This window comes from Aquarana catesbeiana, linkage group LG13 (genome assembly GCF_042186555.1).
Source record: "Aquarana catesbeiana isolate 2022-GZ linkage group LG13, ASM4218655v1, whole genome shotgun sequence".
In the NCBI taxonomy this organism is placed as follows: Eukaryota; Metazoa; Chordata; class Amphibia; order Anura; family Ranidae; genus Aquarana; species Aquarana catesbeiana.
The window spans coordinates 183,799,635-183,819,646 of record NC_133336.1 but is presented as its reverse complement, the minus strand read 5'-3'; the positions used below and the strand labels follow the sequence as shown (position 1 = coordinate 183,819,646).

At 44.1% G+C, this 20,012-nt stretch overlaps 1 protein-coding gene across 1 annotated transcript in view; it reads left to right on the top strand.

Annotated features, from left to right (window-relative positions):
- The first annotated feature begins 6,846 nt into the window (after window positions 1-6,846).
- Window positions 6,847-20,012, top strand: part of LOC141116931 (extracellular matrix protein 1-like) — a 41,508-nt gene continuing 28,342 nt past the window's right edge. Inside the window, exon 1 of the mRNA XM_073609438.1 lies at window positions 6,847-7,244. Within this exon, the coding sequence (XP_073465539.1) occupies window positions 7,187-7,244 (58 nt within the window). The 5' untranslated portion in view covers window positions 6,847-7,186. The remainder of the gene's footprint in view (window positions 7,245-20,012) is intronic.

Sequence of the window (20,012 nt, the reverse complement as noted above, 5' to 3'; positions counted from 1 at the left end):
TGAATTCTGTTACATGTCTTTGGTAAAAAAAAAAAAAATCCCAATAAGTGTATATTGATTGATTTACGTGAGTTATAGTGACTAACTTTCTGGAATTTATTATTTTTTTTAAACACTACTAATGGCGGTGATCAGTGACTTATAATGGGACTGTGATAGTGTGCCGGTCAATCTGACACTAACTGACTAACTGCCACTAACATCTCCAGTGACATTATTAGTGATCAATGATAATACTACACACTGTCAGTGTACTAATGAAACTGGCTTGGAAGGGGTTAAAGTAGAACTATAAGCATAACTTTTTTGTTTCATTTTGGATAGAGTAAGGCCCCTTTCACACTTATACGACTCGTCCCACGATTTTGTACTGCAAAATCGTATGACAAGTCATTCTCCATGATTTTCAATGACTACCATTCATATTGGCACGACTTTAAGTCGTGCCGACTTGAAAGTAGTCCCTGCACTACTTTGGTCCAACTTCTATGCGAGTTGTACTCCATAGACCTCAATGTTAAACCCTGAAGTAGCATGCAAATCGTGCCTGAATAATATAGACACGACTTCAGTACGACTTTGTAAGCACAAGCCTGGCTCACTGATCGGGAAAGGAAAACTTTTTTTTCCTTTCCCGATGAGCGACAGGCAGTGCTGACAGCTGTCTGGTATGAATCCAGAGGGGGAACGCCGCGCCAAGTTTTAAATGAAAAAAACGGCGTGGGTTCCCCCCAGGGGCATACCAGGCCCTTAGGTCTGGTATGGATCTAAGGGGAACACCCTACGCCGAAAAATCGGCGTGGGGTCCCCCCCAAAATCCATACCAGACCCTTATCCAAGCACGCAGCCCGGCTGGTCAGGAATGGGGGTGGGGACGAGCGCCCCCCCCCCCCCCTCCTGTGTACTGTGTTTTTTATTTACGCTTTTTTCCCTAGATGAATGGGTAGGGGTACCATGTACCCCATACTCATTCACATAGGGTGGGGGGCCGGGATCTGCGGGCCCCCTTATTAAAGGGGGCTCCCAGATTCCGATAAGCCCCCCGCCCGCAGACCCCCGACAACCAACGGCCAGGGTTGTCGGGAAGAGGCCTTTGTCCTCATCAACATGGGGACAAGGTGCCATGCCCCAAAGCACCCACCCCCCATGTTGAGGGCATGCGGCCTGGTACGGTCCAGGAGGGGGGGCCGCAAGCTCGTCCCCACCCCCATTCCTGACCGGCCGGGCTGCGTGCTCGGATAAGGGTCTGGTATGGATTTTGGGGGGACCCCCATGCCGATTTTTCGGCGTAGGGGGTTCCCCTTACAATCCATACCAGACCTAAGGGCCTGGTATGCCCCTGGGGGGGAACCCACGCCAGTTTTTTTATTTAAAACTTGGCGTGGAGTTCCCCCTTATGATTCATACCGACTACTGTATGTTTTAATTTGTTAATGCCAAAAACGTGGCAAAGTCGTACAAAGTAGTACTGCTCCAAAATCGCAGTAAAATCGCGGTAAAATCGCGGTAAAATCGCGCGACTTTGAATTCGTATAAGTGTGAAAGGGGCCTAAGGATGGGTTCTAACCCCTGTCAGATATTTTTTTTTCGCCATCTGTTTCCCATTGTGGAGATTTCCCTTTACTTCCTGTTCCATTGCCAAACAGGCAGTGAGAGGCAATCCTTTACATTTTGGTAAATCCTTTGGGACCCCTGGGTCACCAGAACTAGTGTCCCCATTGCAAGATTCCCCTCTATTAATTTTCTGGGGACAACCCAAAATATGGGATTTTCTTCTACTTTCACTTTCAATGATAACAGTAAACAGGACGAACAGAGAAGGTGAACCTCCTTAACGGGAGCACAGACAGCAATAAAAACTGACAGGTATTCTAATCCCTCTCCACTCTATCCAAAACAAAAAAAAGATTGTGCCTTTAGTTATACTTCAACATCTAGGGCGATCAAAGGGTCAACTGTGTGCTGAACAATGTGTAATGTGTGCTGCTTTTTTCTAATAATCTTTTTGTTTCTTATCCCAGCTTTGCAGGGATAAGAAACAGAGATCGTCCCCTCTGTACAGAGCTCTATGTGGATTGTCAACACAGAGCTCTGGGGTGTGATTGGACACAGCCACTCAGCAGGTCCTGGCCTTGAATCATTGGCCGGGACCTGCTGACAGTGTGATGGGGGTACGGAGGAAGGATAAGGAAGGGGGGAAAAGAGTTCACAGACCTGAAGCTTTATTGAAAGGACAAAGACACACAGGGGGGAGTGGGGAAAGGGGAACTCTTCTCAGACTATTCTCTTCCTCCATAAAGTCCCATCCAAACCCCCACAATGGAATTTGTAGTGTACATAGCACAGACTGCAACAAACAGAAGTGAGGGGGGGAAGGAGAGGTGCAGGAGCTCAAGCAGGACATTACAAGGAGGCCAAAAAACAAAGTAAGAAACTATTTAATTAAATACAGGACCATTAAGTCGTGGTGGTACTTTTATTTGGGCCAGGCTACCCAATTAACCAATTCAATACCAGGCATTTTCCCCCCTTCCTGTCCAGGCCAATTTTCAGCTTTCAGCGCTGTCGCTTTTTAAATGACAATTGCGCGGTCATTCTACACTGTACCCAAATTACATTTTTATCATTTTTTTCCCACACATAGAGCTTTCTTTTGGTGGTATTTGATCACCTCCGGGATTTTTATTTTCTGCTAAATAAAAAAAGACTGATTTTTTTTTTTCCTTTCTGCTACAAAACTTTGTAAATAAGCACGTTTTCTCATTCACTAATGGGCACTGATGAGGTGGCACTGATTGGCACCAATGAGGTGACACTGTGATGGGCACTAATATGCGGCACTGATGGGCACTGATAGGCGGCACTGATGGGCACTGATAGATGGCACTGATGGGCATCACTGATAAGGAGACACTGGCAGGCATTAGTGATGGGCACTGATTGGCATCAATTGTGGGCACTGATTGGCATCCCTGGTGCCCATGGGTGGGCATCCTCGGGGGGCTGCGCCGATAATCAATCAGCCCAGCCCCCCCCCCCTTGTCAGAGGAGCAGCTGATCGGCTCTCCTCTACTCGCGTCTGACAGATGCAAGTGAGGAAAACCCGATACACAGCTTTTCCTGTTTACACCGTGATCAGCTGTGATTGGACACGGCTGATCATGTGGTAAAGAGTCTCCATCAGAGACTCTTTACCTAGATCGGAGTTGCAGTGTGTCAGACTGACATGCTGCACCACCAATCGCCATGCTGCGCGCCGGCTCGTTATCCTGATCACATCATATGACATCTATCAGGATAACTAAACCACTTTGCCGACATCATATTGCTATATAGAGGGTCGCAAGTGGTTAATATATTTGATGTTTATAGATTTTTTTTTTAAATAAGGATAAGATTTCGTGTCACTTTAAAGCGGAACTTCAGTCATTTTTTTTATATTTCCATCTATTAACCACTTGCCGTCCGGGCTATAGCCGAAAGACGGCTACAGCGCGGACCTAATTTGCCGGGAGGGCATCCATGGACGTCCTCCCGTGCTTGAGTGGCCTGCGCGCCCCCTGCAGGCGCGCTCTGTGATCAGCGAGTCTATGAGACTCGCCTGATCACAGATCTGAGTAAGGGGTTGATCCCGACCCCTTACCACGTAATCAGGTGTCAGCCAATGACAGCTGGTCATGTGACCTAAACAGAGCCGGTAATCGGCAATTTTTTCTCCTCACGTTGATAGCATGAGGAGAAAAAAAAAAAGCCAATCGCCGGCGGCTGCAAGAGGGACATCGGTCCCGATCACGGAGAGGCTTCTGTGCCCACTAGCCTCACCTACCAGTGCCCACCAGTGCCACCTATCAGTGCCCATATCCAGTGTCATCACCAGTGCTGCCTATCAATATCACTTACCAGTGCCCATCAGTGCCACCTATCAGTGCCCATCAGTGACATCTATCAGTGCTCATCAGTGCCACCCATCAGTGCCACTCATCAGTGCCACCCACCAGTGCCACCCAGTGCCTTCTTATTAGTGCCCATCAGTGTCATCTTATCTGTGCCTATCAGTGTCGCAGTGCAGCCTCATCAGCGAATATCAATGAAGGAGAAAAATTACCCGTTTGCTAAATTTTATAACAAACTGTGAAAAATGTTTTTTGTTTTTTTCAAAATTTGTTGTCTTTTTTGTTTTTTTAGCAAATAATAAAAACCCCAGTGGTGATTAAATACCACCAAAAGAAAGCTCCATTTGTGTGAAAAAAAGGATAAAAATTTCATTTGAGTACAGTGTAGCATGACCGCTCAATTGTCATTCAAAGTGTGACAGTGCTGAAAGCTGAAAATAGGTCTGGACAGGAGGGGGGTTTAAGTGCCCAGTAAGCAAGAGGTTAAATCTTCTGCCCTTGTTGTTTTAACTTTGGATAGTAAAACATTTTTTTTCTGCCAGTAAATACCTTATATAGCCCACTTCTTGTTTCTTGTCAGGTAAAAAACAAGGGCTGATGACATCATGCACAGCTCTCTCTCTCGCAAGAGTTTGCCAGGAAGGGAGGAGGGATGAGTCATAAGAGGGCCAATGAGAGCTACAAATCTGGAGGCGTGTGTCTGTGTAAATCCAGGAAGTGAACAGGCAGCAGCTTCAGCTGCCCACAGTTAAGTGTTTGTTAACCCATTTTTATAAGTCTATGCCAAACCCTCTATTAGATCCTGGCATAGCACACTATGTAAGTGTAAACGTGCGTTGTAAATACGGATTTTGAGCTGTCTTCAGGCCGGTCACGTAACTCGCGGGCGCTTTACAGCTCTGATGGATGGTTTCTGCGGGAGGTGCCATGATCTCCCTCTGAGGTCAGCTGGGGAGATCACGTGGTCGCTCGGCTCCTCCCGCAGAAGCCCTGTTTTGGAGCTGTAAAGTAACCATGAGTCACGTGACCGGCCTGAAGACAGCTCAAAATCGGTATTTACAATGCTTGTTTTTTTTTAAATGACTTACATAGTGTGCTATGCCAGGCTCTAATAGAGGGGCTGGCAGTGACAATTTTATTTATTTTTTTTTCAAAAATAGCGGCGGGGGAGAGAGGGAGGTGACAGGCAGGAAGGAGGGGGTGAGGGGGAGAGAGGAGAGCAGAGGGGGCAGCTGCGTATGATGGAGGGACATACTCTGACCACGGTGGGCAGGGCTCAGTAGCCTTTGTTATCGTGGTCAGTATAGAGAGGGGCATACAGGAAGTGGAGTGTTCAGGGAGGTTTTTTTTTTATAGTTTAGAGGGGGGCAGATTACACAGCACAAGCACTGTGCTGTTAAATCTGCTTTAACCACTAACAGACCGCCGCACACCGATATATGTTCTAACATTAAAGAGGAATATCATTGTTATGGCAGCAGCTAGCTACCATAACCCCGGTATCCTCTTCTTCGGCCGGCAGTCCACTTTCCGATAAGAGTGGTCTCTGCGGCGGATTCGCCGTGAGATCACTTTTATCGGCGGCGGGAAAGGGGCCCCCCTCCCGCTGCGCTCTGGTGCCCTCCGCTGCTTACCGGAGCCGTCGGCAGTGGCGGAGGCAATTGGATCTTCACCCTTGCTGGGTATGGAGCTGAGTGAGGGGAAGATGGCCTCCACCCGTCTCCATACCATTGCAGGGCGGAAGCGACGTCAAAACTTCACTTCCGCCCATAGCTCTTAAAGGGCCATTTAAAAAAAAAAAAAAAAAAAAAATTTTAATTGACAAATTTTTTTTTTTATTGCATTTTAGTGTAAATATGAGATCTGAGGTCTTTTTGACCCCAGATCTCATATTTAAGAGGTCCTGTCATGCTTTTTTTTTTTTGTTTACATTCCTTGTAATAGGAATAAAAGTGACTCAATTTTTTTTTTTTAAAAAAACAATGTAAAAATAAAAGGTAAAATAAATAAAAAAAAAAAAAAAATTTTAAACGCGCCCCGTCCCGCCAAGCTCGCGTGCAGAAGCGAATGCATACGTGAGTAGCACCCGCATATGAAAACGGTGTTTAGACCACACGTGTGAGGTATCGCTGCGATCATTAGAGTGAGAGCAATAATTCTAGCATTAGATCTCCTCTGTAACTCAAAACATGCAACCTGTAGAATTTTTTAAACATCGCCTATGGAGATTTTTAAGGGTTTGTCGCCATTCCACGAGCGGGCGCAATTTTGAAGCATGACATGCTGGGTATCAATTTACTCGGCGTAACATTATCTTTCACAGTATAAAAAAAAAATTCGGCTAACTTTACTGTTGTCTTATTTTTTCATTCGAAAAAAGTGTATTTTTACCCAAAAAAGTGTGCTTGTAAGACCGCTGAGCAAATACGGTGTGACAGAAAGTATTGCAACGGCTGCCATTTTATTCTCTAGGGTGTTAGAAAAAAATGTATAATATTTGGGGGTTCTAAGTAATTTTCAAGCAAAAAAAACTGTTTTTAACTTGTAAACAACAAATCTCAAAAAGAGGCTCGGTCCTGAAGTGGTTAAGGGACCAGGATCTGTATTTTTTTTGGGGGGGGGGGGTTAACAAACACTTTAAAATGGTTGCAGCCAGACACAGTGGAGGGAGATTTCTGCAGCATATTTGGTAAGTACAGAATCACAGTATATATAAAATAATACACAAAGTGGTTGGAGGGAAGCTTCAGAATGGCAAAGATGTTTTTATTACAAATTATGTGAGCAGACTGCAGTTCCTCTTTAAGCCAGGTTATGCAATGACTTCTATATGTGGGAAACGTGTTCAGAACCGATCTCCTCCGTCTGCCAGTATCATATGGACAGCTCCATACTTGTCGGTGATTCCGTGGAATTTTGGTACTCCCACATAATTATTAAGAAGGAAATATAAACAAACAGAGCTCTACATTTTCCCGTCCTGTGCCTGGAATAGGGATTTGTCCCTCCACGGGGATTGTAGAATTCTAGCTAATCTTGTGGGATAATATTCACCATCAGTGACAATATTGGGGATTTCACCTTCTGTGGAATAACAGGAATCCTGGGCATGTTACACACAGCGGTCTTATGTATATCATCTCAGACAGACATCCAATATAAACATGCTGAGAGTATTATTGTGTGCGACTTATGAGAAGAGGAGGGAGGAGAGCTCAGTGAGTCACACTATGTAGGAGGATCAGAGTGTATATATAGAGAGGAGGAGAGCCTGGACACAGCACTCTGCAATCATGACTTCCCCTATGCTGTGGATCCTATCCGGCCTCCTGTGCAGCCTGGCCTCTGCAGGTAAGACCTCCGCTTTGTACTTACCTTACCAACCTCATCTCCTACTACTAAGTCACACCGGTGACACCTAAAACTTCTTGGATCCAAATTTCCCTGTGCTCTTTATACTCTGCTCTACTACACACACATACATTCAGTTAAAAAAGTCTGTGTATATATTTATTATTATATAAATATTTCATATAAGCTCTAAGGAGCAGGGCCCTCTGATTCCTACTGTATTAAAGTGTATTGTATTTGTACTGTCTACCCTCAAGTTGTAAAGCGCTACGTAAACTGTTGGTGCTATATAAATCCTGTATAATAATATATAGTTTGTGTGTGTGTGTGTGTGTTTATCATTAGACTTTTTAAAATTGTGTGTATATTATGCACTTATAAATACAGACATATTTTACTATATCTATACACAAACACACTTTTTACATAATATTACACTATTTTTTTTTTTTTAAATACACACACACACACTTTTAATATAAAAAAAACTTGCATACATATTTATATTTTATATTATTTGTAGAGGGTGGACAGCATCAGCAGAAAAAAGAGCATGGAACTGGGTGTATTCCCCAAAAACACCAAAATGGGGGGGGGGGGGGGGGGGTAATTTTTATTGCTCCTAATTAAATTATAATCCAGCAACTTCAGCCATCCTGTCCCTTTCTTGATCACTGACACCCCACACTATGCAGTAGCAACACCGATATGTCTGTGCTCAATTCCCAAATGGTTTCCATGTATACAACGCATGAGATACTAAAGAGGTGTGACCACGTTAACTCTTACGTGCTCAAATCAAACCTTTGCTTAAAATAACTGGGATTCTTAGTTTGCATATATTGTAATACATGTTCAAGATGGCCAACTGTGCCAAAGTGATGCCTGCCTGGGCAGTCCCTACGCTACCTTGCAGAATGCTAAATTCTTACTTGCTAAACCGCATACTCTTAGCATATAATGCCAATATGGGGAAAACCAGCACAGCTGGAGGTGAGCTACAGACCAAAATCCAGGAAAACACAAAGTCTTAGAGGGTGGGCAGAACCAGCATGTTTACATGTAACCAAGTGCCGCCCGCAACCCCCCCCCCCCCCCCTCAAAAAAAATACCAAATTGAACAAAATACAAGAGGGATACAACACGAGCTTAATTATGTCAGTTTTGTACCTGTGTGACAACCCATACCAAACAGATCTCCGTGTACTGAAGTTGCATTAGTGACAGCTGAAACTTTTTGGACCAAAATTGCTATGTATTTTTATACCCTCTGTAAAAAAAAAAAAAATAAAAATTTTATATATATATATATATATATATATATATATATATATATAAAAATGTGTTGTGACTAGAGCTTGCTTGATGCTAGCACTCCTTTGGGACAGTTTGACTCCCATGCGTCTAACCCAGCTGGAGATATTTATACACACGTGTGTGTGTGTGTGTGTGTTTTTATTAATTGATATTTATCAAGCCATGCTATAAGCAGCCAAGTTATCTTTTCAACTATCTTGTCTTGGTCTTGAAATGATGGAAGAACTGGGTAGTGGTAAAGTTATGTTTAGTCTTTTAGCGCTAAAGGTGTTTGTACTGACCAGTTCACAAAGTTGGGGAGGCGTTGGTGTGGGTTTCTGACATTCAGCTGGCATTGTGTTCGACCCCCAATTTGATTATTATTTGCTTGAAACTGGAGTATAGAAACTTTTTGCTGTTTAAGGTTTGCTACTTCTGTGGAGTTTGCATGTCCTCCCTGTGCTTGTGTACTCAGGTTTCCTCCCACATTCCGAAGACATGCTGGTAGGTTAATTGTCTCCTGACTAAATTGGCCCCAGTATGTGTGTAGAAAGGGCCTGGGACCGGCATTCCACACGCCAGTCTCAGGCCCATGTAAATGGAGGGTTAAGGAAAGACATGGTGGCCTACTTTGTAAAAATGTGTCAAGAACGTTCCATGGAAAAGGCTCTCAAGTGTGTTAGTCATAGTGCTCTGTGAGCTGGGCCATAGAATCGCCAAGAGTTGGATTTAACTGTGTGAATACTAGTTTAGTGTTAGATGCCTGGGTGTTCCCAGGTCTACATACCTTCTGTTGCCATTATGAGGGGCTCCCACCATCCCTGGTGGATTTTATATCCTAGAGCAGTGTTCTCCAAATTGCAACCCTGAGGCCTGATAAAGGCGAGCAACTGCCCATTGGGGCACCATTCCTCCCCCCTGACACCGACAGGGCACCATTCCTCCCCCTGACACCAAATTAAAAGTTTAGGGACCCCCTGCCCTTGAGGATGTAACAGGAGGAGCTGGAACACAAAAAGGTGGGCGTACACACAACTCTCAGGTTAACGAGAATAAATATCTAGGAATCCAGGGGCCAACTCAACCTACCAAGTTCCACCTATAACTAGAATACTACTTTTGGTTAGGCTTGTCCTTTATAAATGCTAAATCTCTTGTAGCAAATGAAGCCAAATGGAAGTGGTCTTCACTAGCACATGCAAAACCCTGTGAACGGACTGGACAACATCATGTGTGGTGCTGAGTTTAAGTGTCAACCTGTTGGGAAGGAAATATGGGGCTCCAATTGTTGACCTGCTCTTGAAAATGCAAGCTGCCTGGCTTTTATACTTTGTGAGCCACTCGCCCAGAACAAGTATGATCAGAAAGTTGGAGAGAAGTCGGACATCCCTATCCTAAGTAAAATAAGAAGCCAACCAGAAGCTGAAGAATGGGAGGCTAATATAGGTTTTTCTGCGACTGTGCCAGTCCTCACTGAACACCGTGAGCAGTGGAACCAAAGTTCTATATAGATCTGTCATGGACACTTACCATGTACTACAGTAAATGATGCATTTGTCGCCCCTATTTGTACTATGCAGGGGGTTTAGCAACTAGAGTTCTTTATTGTCTAATCAGCAAGATGTGACACTATGTTACCTTACCCCAGTACAGTAAAGTTATGCCACCCTGGCTATGCTGTCTGACAGAGGCGTATGAATTACAAAGGTTGTGTGTGTGCTAGACAAAAATGTCTACCAAAAGAAATGTAATATTACATTATCCAAGAGCATGGCCATCTACATTGTAATTGGGACATCAAGGAAGGTCTAAGAACCCCATAGCCTTGAGATCGAACAAAGTAAGCACCCCATAGTCTAGAGATTGATCTAGTGATGTAAATGAATTACAAAAAAAATGTGTATGCTGGACTAAAATGTCTACCAAAAGGAATTTATTAACATAAGCCTTCAAAAGGAGTGCCCATACCCAATCCAACATATGCCCATCTAATTGGGACATCAAGGAAGGTCTAAGAACTCCATAGCCTTGATTGATTTAACAATGTGAATGCACCCCATAATCTAAAGGGCAATCTAATAATGTAGAAAGTTTGTGTGTGTACATGTACACTATATTGTCAATAGTATTGGGATGCCTGCCTTTACACACACATGAACTTTAATGGCATTCCGGTCTTAGTCCGTAGGGTTCAATATTGAGTTGGCCCACCCTTTGCAGCTATAACAGCTTCTTCAATTCTTCTGGGAAGGCTGTCCACAAGGTTTAGGAGTGTGTCTATGGGAATGTTTGACCATTCTTCCCTTCACTGGAACTAAGGGGCCAAGCCCAACCCCTGAAATGGACCCCCACGCCACAATCCCAACTCCACCAAATGATTTGGACCAGTGCATAAAGTAAGGTCAATAAATACATGGATGAGTGAGTTTGGGGTGGAGGAACTTGACTGGGCTGCAGAGTCCTGACCTCAACCCGACAGAAAACCTTTGGGATGAATTTGAGTGGAGACTGCGAGCCAGGCCTTCTCGTCCACATCAGTGCCTGACCCCACAAATGTGCTTCTGGAAGTATGGTTAAATATTCCCATAGACACACTCCTAAAACTGTTATAGCTGCAAAGGGTAGACCAACTTACTATTGAACCCTACGGACTAAGACTGGGATACCATTAAAGTTCATGTGCGTGTAAAGGCAGGCGTCCCAATACTATTGACAACATTGTAAACGCACCCCATAATCTAGAGAGCAATCTAGTAATGTAGAAAGGGGTGTGTGTGTGTATACACTATATATTACCAAAAGTTTTGAGACACCTGCCTTTACACGCACATGAACTTTAATGGTATCCCAGTCTTATGCCCCGTACACACGGTTGGACTTTCTGACGGAAAATGTGCGATCGGAGCTTGTTGTCGGAAATTCTGACTGTGTGTAGGTTCCATCGGACATTTTCCATCGGATTTTCCGACACACAAAGTTTGATAGCATGCTATAAAATTTTCCGACAACAAAATCCGTTGTCGTAAATTCCGATCGTGTGTACACAAATCCGACACACAAAGTGCCACGCATGCTCAGAATAAATTAAGAGAGGAAGGCTATTGGCTACTGCCCCGTTTTATAGTCACGACGTACATGTTTTACGTCACCGCGTTCAGAACGATCAAATTTTCCGACAACTTTGTGTGACCGTCTGTATGCAAGACAAGTTTGAGCCAACATCCGTCGGAAAAAATCCATGGATTTTGTGGTCGGAATGTCCGATCAATGTCCGACTGTGTGTACGGATCATTAGTCTGTAGGTTCAATATTGAATTGTTCCCCCCCCCTCCCCTCCCCCTTTTTGCAGCTATAAAAGCTTCAACTCTTATGGGAAGGCTGTCCACAAGGTTTAGGAGTGTGTCTATGGGAATGTTTGCCTATTCTTCCAGAAGCGCATTTGTCACTGATGTTGAACAAGAAGGCCTGGCTTGCAGTCTCTACTCGAATTCATCCCAAAGGTGTTCTATCAGGTTGAGGTCAGGCCAGTCAAATTCCCCAAACTCACTCATCCGTCTTTATGGACCAAATCATTTGGTGGAGAGGGGATTATGGTGTGAGGTTAGTTCTAGTGAAGGGCACTCTTAAGGCTTCAGCATACCAAGACATTTTGGAGGTTTAAAGACACATGGACGCTAAGCACTTATACTGGGCACAAAAGGATGGTATATTTTGTATATATTAATCTTTTGTTGCTTGCACTAGCAATTTACATTTGACACTAATCCATTTATGATCAATTATCCCAATATTTTGATGTGTGGTTTTTGAGGATTTTGAAACACTAGGTTTACTTATACATTTGTGTATAGTTTTTGTGAATATTTATTGCAATCTCATTTCATTAGATTAAATTTTCCCATAAAGATTGGTAATCTTGGGGCTGGCAGCTGATATGGATTTATTAGAGTAAAATTAATAGCACGGAGCTGATACCTGAATAGAAAGTTTTTTTATGCTAAACAAAAACGTCCACCAAAAGTAATTTGTTACATAGTCATTCAAAAATTAATGCCCATACCCATATGCTAGACACACAACATAATCCAAGACCATGGCCAATTAATTGGAATATCTAGGAAGGTCAAAGAACCCTCAGGAAATGGTTTAAGACCTTTGGAATTAGCCCACAGACATGTTAATCAGACCTGGCATTTTATTTATTTATTTTTTTTTTAAAGTATGGGTGTGCGCCTCCATCGCAACCAACCCAATTTATATTGTGATAGACAGACTTAATTTAGACTTCAGGACAAGCTGTGGTTACATAAACAGCACAACAATTATATTTGTATCCAAGACGGTTATTTTAGGTTATCCCCGTCTGCTATTGTTGGAAAAATCATTAATGCTATTCCATTATCACACACCCAGTATTGAGCGTAATTAGATAACCATATATTAAAATAAGAATGGAGATGACGTTTTTATATGGAGATAATTTATGTCTTCACTGCATCTGTGTATGTTTTGGCTGTCTCGCTTGGTTGCTAAGTACTTTATACTTACTAGAGCCAATGTGGGAGGAAGCGAAATACCCAACCACTGTAGTTTTGGATAATGAAACTAGAGCACCCAAGTTAAACACCCAGACATGGGGAAGGCCTACAAACTCCATGCAGATGGGGTCCCTGGTCAGATTCAAGCCCAGAACCTAGAGCTGTAAGAAAAGCAGAATAAGGCCCATGTCACCCATGCTAATCCGGTCATCGGCCGCATCTTTTATGAGCGAGACTCTTAGTTTGGCAATGTAATTTAGAATTTTATCCCTCTTTAGATGGCTCACATTAGATGGATTACATTATGCCCTGCGCATATAAGCTAAAATTTCTCATCACAAAGACAGTGTAAGAACATGCGTTGGCTACTGAAATTAGAAGGAAAGCAGTATGTTGGTTTCCAGCTTGTGAAAAGGGCATGGTGGTTCTTGGCTTTACACGAAATGAGGAGATCCAAAAATTACAGAGCACCAATAGGAGACCAAGGGTGGGGTGAATGCTTGATCATGCCACACACCATGCCCATGGTGATATTCTGGTTTACCTTCTGGACTGCAATTTGACAGCAGGTGGTGGTAGCGGCTGTTGGCTTCCTATCAGGCAGCATATCCTAGCATGAATGCCAACTCTCCTGGATTTGCCAAGACAGACCCACATCTATGCGGTCTGTCTCGAGATTTCAGCATCACTTTTAATTGAGTTACTGAGCATGCACAGTAACTAAAAGAGTATTGCCAAGAGGATTGTTTCCATGAGTGGGTGATTCCCACATAATTAGGGGTAGGGTGGGAGTGCCCACAAAGTGGGTGTGAATTGAGGAGAACCATTGGAGAAGTGGGCATAATTTAGGTGGACTGCCTAAGAGTAGGATGTTTTGTGTATGAGCAATAGACAGGGGTGACAGTATCCTGGGTTCCATTATGGGTTTTGTGTGTGTTTGGCAATGTTTAAAAATGTATCATTGCCAGAATTTTGTTTGAAAATATATGGCTCAAATCATTTTGTTGCTGTGTTTCCCTATTGGAGAGATGTTATTTCCTATCCTTACAACCTTGTCACCAGCTCAGGACGAGTGGAAATCTCTTTTATAACCTTACTGCAATAATTATAAAGCAGTAATAAAATCATCGATATTGTTGCAGAAAATCAAAAAGATTTTTTTTTTAATGGCATGTGAATATAGAAAAGTGCACTATATAATCCCTTAGGCCCTGTAGTTGAATATCTAGAAAATGTCACAAACCTAGATGCTTTGATGTTTTGATCACAAACAGACTTCCTGTAGCAAGCGCATCACGAACATATGAACAGAACTGCTGAACAGAGACTCTGGACAGTTGTATGGCCATGTGCAGATGGAAAACAACACCACATGCTGCTGTACAATGGTCGGAAAACAGCAGAGGCCAGCTCTGGAATGTTGTGGGAGTCTGGGAAAACTCTGGGCTTCTCATTCCAAAGAACTGTCCATTGCAACCAGTCTGTCCCACCTACTGCTATCTAATATGTGATTTGGCAATTAGCCATATACACCATTTTTATTTCAGATGTGGGAAGCCCTTAGTGACTTGAGGACCATTCTGGATCTCCAGCTGCCCCTTTGGTCTAGAGCAGTGATTCTCAACTCTGTCCTTTGTGCCCCCAACAGGCCATGTTTTGGGAATTTCTCTTGGCTAAAATAGCTGTCCAAAATACCAAGCCATTGACTGATTTAAAGCACCTGTGCAAGATAAAGGAAAACCTGCAAACATGGCCTGTTGGGGGTACTTGATGACAGGGTTGAAAACCACCGGTCTAGAGGACCAAAAGGTTTCCACCACTGATGGAAAGGAGAAAAGTCTGTATTGTCTATAGCGCCAGTGCATCTTACAAACACAGGGGTCAATTCACTCCCGTCCTCAGATCTCTACAACATAAAGGCAAATTATTCTGTAGTCCAAGAAAAGAACTAGGAGGATGCTTTAAGATAACACAGGACATCTCTAAAATTCTGACACAATCAGCTTCTCTTCACTGGTCAAACAGATATAACAACGCTTCCCTTTGTACATTTATTACACCAAATGGGAGCAAAGAAAGATTTTTCTGAAAGAACTCATCTCCTGAATCCAAAGTAGCAATTCTGGTCTCTGACATCCTAGCTTCTGGTAGACCTGATTGCTTTCTGCTGAGAGCCTCCTGATCTTTCCAGGGTGGGTTCTTTTTTTTTTTTTTTTTTTTTTTTTTTTTTTTTTTAGCTTAACATGGTATATTTGTGTGTGTCCGGGGCTCGGGGAATGGTGGGAGGGAAGAAGGGAGGCTTCACCTGGCTGTTCAGGAGCTTTCTGACGGACCTGTGAGTAGTAGTAGTTGTGGCCTCTCAGTGTAGTGGGGGAGAGGAGAGATAAGGGGAGGGGGTGTACTGAGTGTATGGGAGGCTTGGAGCTTTCCCTGCAATACTCTTCTCAAAGGCTGAGGTCCAGCATGGAAGGACCGGGGCTCCGCTGGCTGGAGACATTGATGGTCCTGGCTCCCCTCTTGCACCCCATGTCATCACCATACCTGCACCCCCCTCCTCCCATGTTACCACCATACCTGATCGTCACCACCATCCTGCACCCCCCTCTCCCCCTGTGTCACCACCATGCCTGCTTCCCCCCTCCCCCCGGCGTCACTACCATGCCTGCTTCCCCCTCCCCCCTGTGTCACCACCATAACCTGCAGCCCCCCCCCCCCCATATCACCACCATACCTCTCCCCCCTCCCCCATGTCGCCACTATACCTGCACCCCCTCCCCCCCATATCACCACCATACCTGTAGCCCCCACCCCCATGTCATCACCATACCTGTGCCTGCACCCACCTCCCCTGCATGACACCACCATGCCTGCACCCCTTCCGGCCTAGTCACCACCATGCCTGCACCCCTTCCGGCCTAGTCACCACCATGCCTGCACCCCCTCCGGCCTAGTCACCACCATGCCTGCACCCCCCAGGTTACCATCATGCCTGCACCCCCAAATCACCACCCTGTCTCCACCCTTCCCCAAGTCAGCCTGTAACACCCCAAGTCACCATGCCCCCACCCACACACCTCCCTCCCCTTGTCACCACTCTTGAGGAGATGTAGCTGGACTGTAACCAACACTCCGCTGGGGACACATGATGTAAGGAGGCACTCCGCTGGGAATGCCTGATGTAAGGATGAACTCTGCTGGGGGCACCTTATGTAAGGACAGGCTCTGCTGGCGGAACCTGATGGCATCTGGTGGCAGGCGACGTAGCAGGTGACACGCTCAGTGGTCCCACTGATTTTGCATTATGGTGAGTTGAATGATTTCATTTTATATTACAATGTAATAATAGAAATAATGCCCTTCAATCATCCTGACACCATAACAACCATGGTGCCGGGATGATTGAAGCGCCAACACCAGGTGTTTGGAGTATCTTTATCTGCTGATGGTTAAACTCTGGAATACACATTGCTATTGTAGTGTAGGATCTGGGTCTGCTGTCATTCCATCCCTCTCCCTCTACCCCTCCTTCCCTCTGCATCCCTCATTCATCTCAGACTCTAACCACACCCCATTTTAGCCACGCCCACTATTTCACGTAAACCATGCCCATTTGTTTGCGCTCCGCATTTTTCCTTTTTCCTATGCCACGCCTACTAACGCATGCCCTGCCCCCTAATTGTAGGCTGACTCCGCCTACAGCCAAAGTGTCCCGAAAATTTTTTTTCCAATGTTGGCAACTATCCGAGCCCTGATTTGATCCAGAGCTGTGCACATCTGCAGCTCTTCTCTTCCCTCACTTCCTGGTTTTGCTGGGGCACTGGGAGCTATTGGCTCCCAGTGCTGTCCTTCAAAGCCAGGGGCTGGGGAGTGAGCACGGACCGGAGAGGAGGGGCCAGGAGTGCTGGCAGGGGACCCCGAGAAGAGGAAGTTCATGGCCGCTTTGTGTAATTCAGTTAGTATAGACGTGTGTGTGTGTGTGTGTGTGTGTGTGTGGATAGATCTCTATCTCTCTAGACTCCTGATCAGTATGATGTGCGAAACTGCATGTAAAGTTTTGTGCAAATGGGGGTAAAAAAAAAAAATCATCTTCTGATATCTTCTTTCCAGGCCATGCGTTTTTTATTTATGCAGAATTTAGTGAATCGGGAAAATACTACATTAAGGCCTCTAGATGGACCAGATGATCATAAAATGTACATATTTACTTGATTGCCAACTCCAAGTGGCCATAGTGCATTGTTTCCACTTTAATGAATGTAAACCGTTTTAATAACAATTGTCTTTACCCCCATTCGCACAGAACATGCAGTTTCACAGGATGAAGAGCTCGTGTGGTTTTTTTTTTTTTTTTTTTTTTTTTTTTTTTTATACACCCCATAGACACCATCCACATTCCTGCCAGCCTCACAATATTTAGTGCTCATTGGTCCTCCCCGATGTACTGTAATAGCCAGGATATTTAACAAGGCTGTTCATGTTTCTGCAAAGGCTTTCTGGAAATGGCATTGCACCACACCCTTCTGCTCTGATTTAATGGCATCTAATGTTCTATTGTACATATGGGTAGTAGTCTTCTTATATAACATGGTAGGAGAGCGGCCTCTGAAGTGACCTAGTTTGAGTTCCTCCATAAGACTGAGATTGTAAACAGTTTATTGAGGGGCATGTAGGCATGTAGGGAATTGTCCGCAGTCCTCTCTTGCATGATAAAATCTTCTGAAAGCCTCTGTATGTTCAACCTTCTCCAAACAGTTTATCAACATGTCATGCAAATCTCACCCACTGGTGTAATGAACACAATACACGTTGCCAGGATCCTGGTTCAGTGATCCCACTAATCCTCGCCGTGAAGAATTCATTCCGACGCAGAGCAATTCTAGATTTAAACAAGCCCAGACAGGCTTGCTGTACTGGATAATGTGGAATCTTCCCTGTCAATTAGTGCACTTAAATTGGATGCCAACAAAGAGTCAGTCCCCCTAAGGGAAATATTTTAGGTAAAAAGGACCTTTAGGCAATGACGGTTATGATCTTCTGGCAAGATCCTTAAAATACCAAGTTACATAGTTGGGTTGAAAAAAGACACAAGTCCATCTAGTTCAACCAAAAAAAAAAAATACAATCCTATACCCACAGTTGATAAAGACGAAGACGAAAAACCCCAGCAAAGCATTATCCAATTTGCTACAGCAGGGGGAAAAAAATCCTTCCTGATCCCCCGAGAGGCAATTGGGTTTTCCCTGGATCAACTTACCTATAAATGTTAGTATCCAATTATATTCTGTACATTTAGGAAAGAATCCAGGCCTTTCTTAAAGCAATCAACTTAGGTGGTCAGAACCACCTCTGGAGGGAGTCTATTTCACATTTTCACAGCTCTTACTATGAAGAAACCTTTCCATATTTGGAGATTAAAATCTTTTTTCCTCTAGATGTAAAGAGTGCCCCCTTGTCCTCTGATGACCTTAAAGTGAATAACACCACCAAGTTCACTATATGGACCCCTTATATATTTGTACATGTTGATCATATCCCCCCCCTTAATCTCCTTTTCTCAGGATAGCATAGCGGAGCTCCTCCATGCCTCTTATCAGTTTGGTTGCCCTTCTCTGCACTTTCTCCAGTTCCCTGATATCCTTTTTGAGAACTGGTGCCCAAAACAGAACTGCATATTCCAGATGAGGTCTTACTAATGATTTGTAGAGGGGCAAATCTTTCTCTTTCAATACAAAGGACTTTGCTCGCTTTGGAAACCGCAGCTTCGCATTGCATGATATTATGGAGCTTGTGATCTACCAAAACCCCCAGATCCTTCTCCACCATTGATTCCCCCAGTTGTACTCCCCCTAGTATGTATGATGCATGCATATTCTTAGCCCCCAAGTGCATAACTTTACATCATACCTCCAGGATCTCTAAAGAGTAAAATGTAGCAAACCAACCAGTCTTTTTTTTTTGTTCACTAGAGATCAACTATCACCCCACGGAGTCCCCTAGAGAAGAGAAAACAAAACCAAGCCCAACTACCATATATACTCAAGTATAAGTCGTTCTGAGTATAAGTCGAGGCCCTAATTTACCACAAAAAAATGGGAAAATCGTATTGACCCGAGTATATAAGACGAGGGTGAGAAATGCACAGCTACTGTAAGTGGAAAATAGGGTCAGCAATGTTCATTTGCAGCCATAGGTCCCCTGAACTTCAAACTGGGTAGTTAAGGGTTCCTAGATGCCCCACAGCTGCAGTCAAAATTTGGGATCTCTGAACCCAAAGGGTCCCGAAATGACATTGCTGCAGATGGACGCAGTTGACCGAAATTTGGAGCCCCGTATCTCGTGGCCACTTAGTGCTAAGAACCCCAAATTTGGTGTGCAAACCCAGTGGAACTAGCATCATAAAATTTCCAAAGCTTGGGTTTCTAGCACTAAGTGGCCCCGAGATACAGGGCCCCAAAAATCAGTTCAGAAAATGTCAAGCACTTTTCTGCAGCAGAGAATGGCATTTTCCGAACTGACTTTGGGGCCCCGTATCTCGGGGCCACTTAGTGCTAGAAACTTCAGGTTTGGATATGTTATGGTTCCACTGGGTTTGTACACCAAATTTGGGGTTCCTAGCACCAAGTGGCCCTGAGATACGGGGCCCCAAAGTCGGTTCAGAAAATGAAATTTTTTGCTGCAGAAAAGTGCTTGACTCGAGTATAAGTCGAGGGGGGCACTTTCAGCACAAAAAAAGGTGCTGAAAAACTCGACTTATACTCGAGTATATACGGTAGTTTCGTGCAATTTCCCTTTAGGTGTCAACCCTAACCTTTCCAGAAACCAAAGTGGTAGTAAACTCCTAGTTTTTTTTATTTTCAACTACAGGTAAGCTTATAATTAAACTTACCTGTAGGTAAAATGAATATCTCCTAAACATGCGCTGTTTGGGAGATAT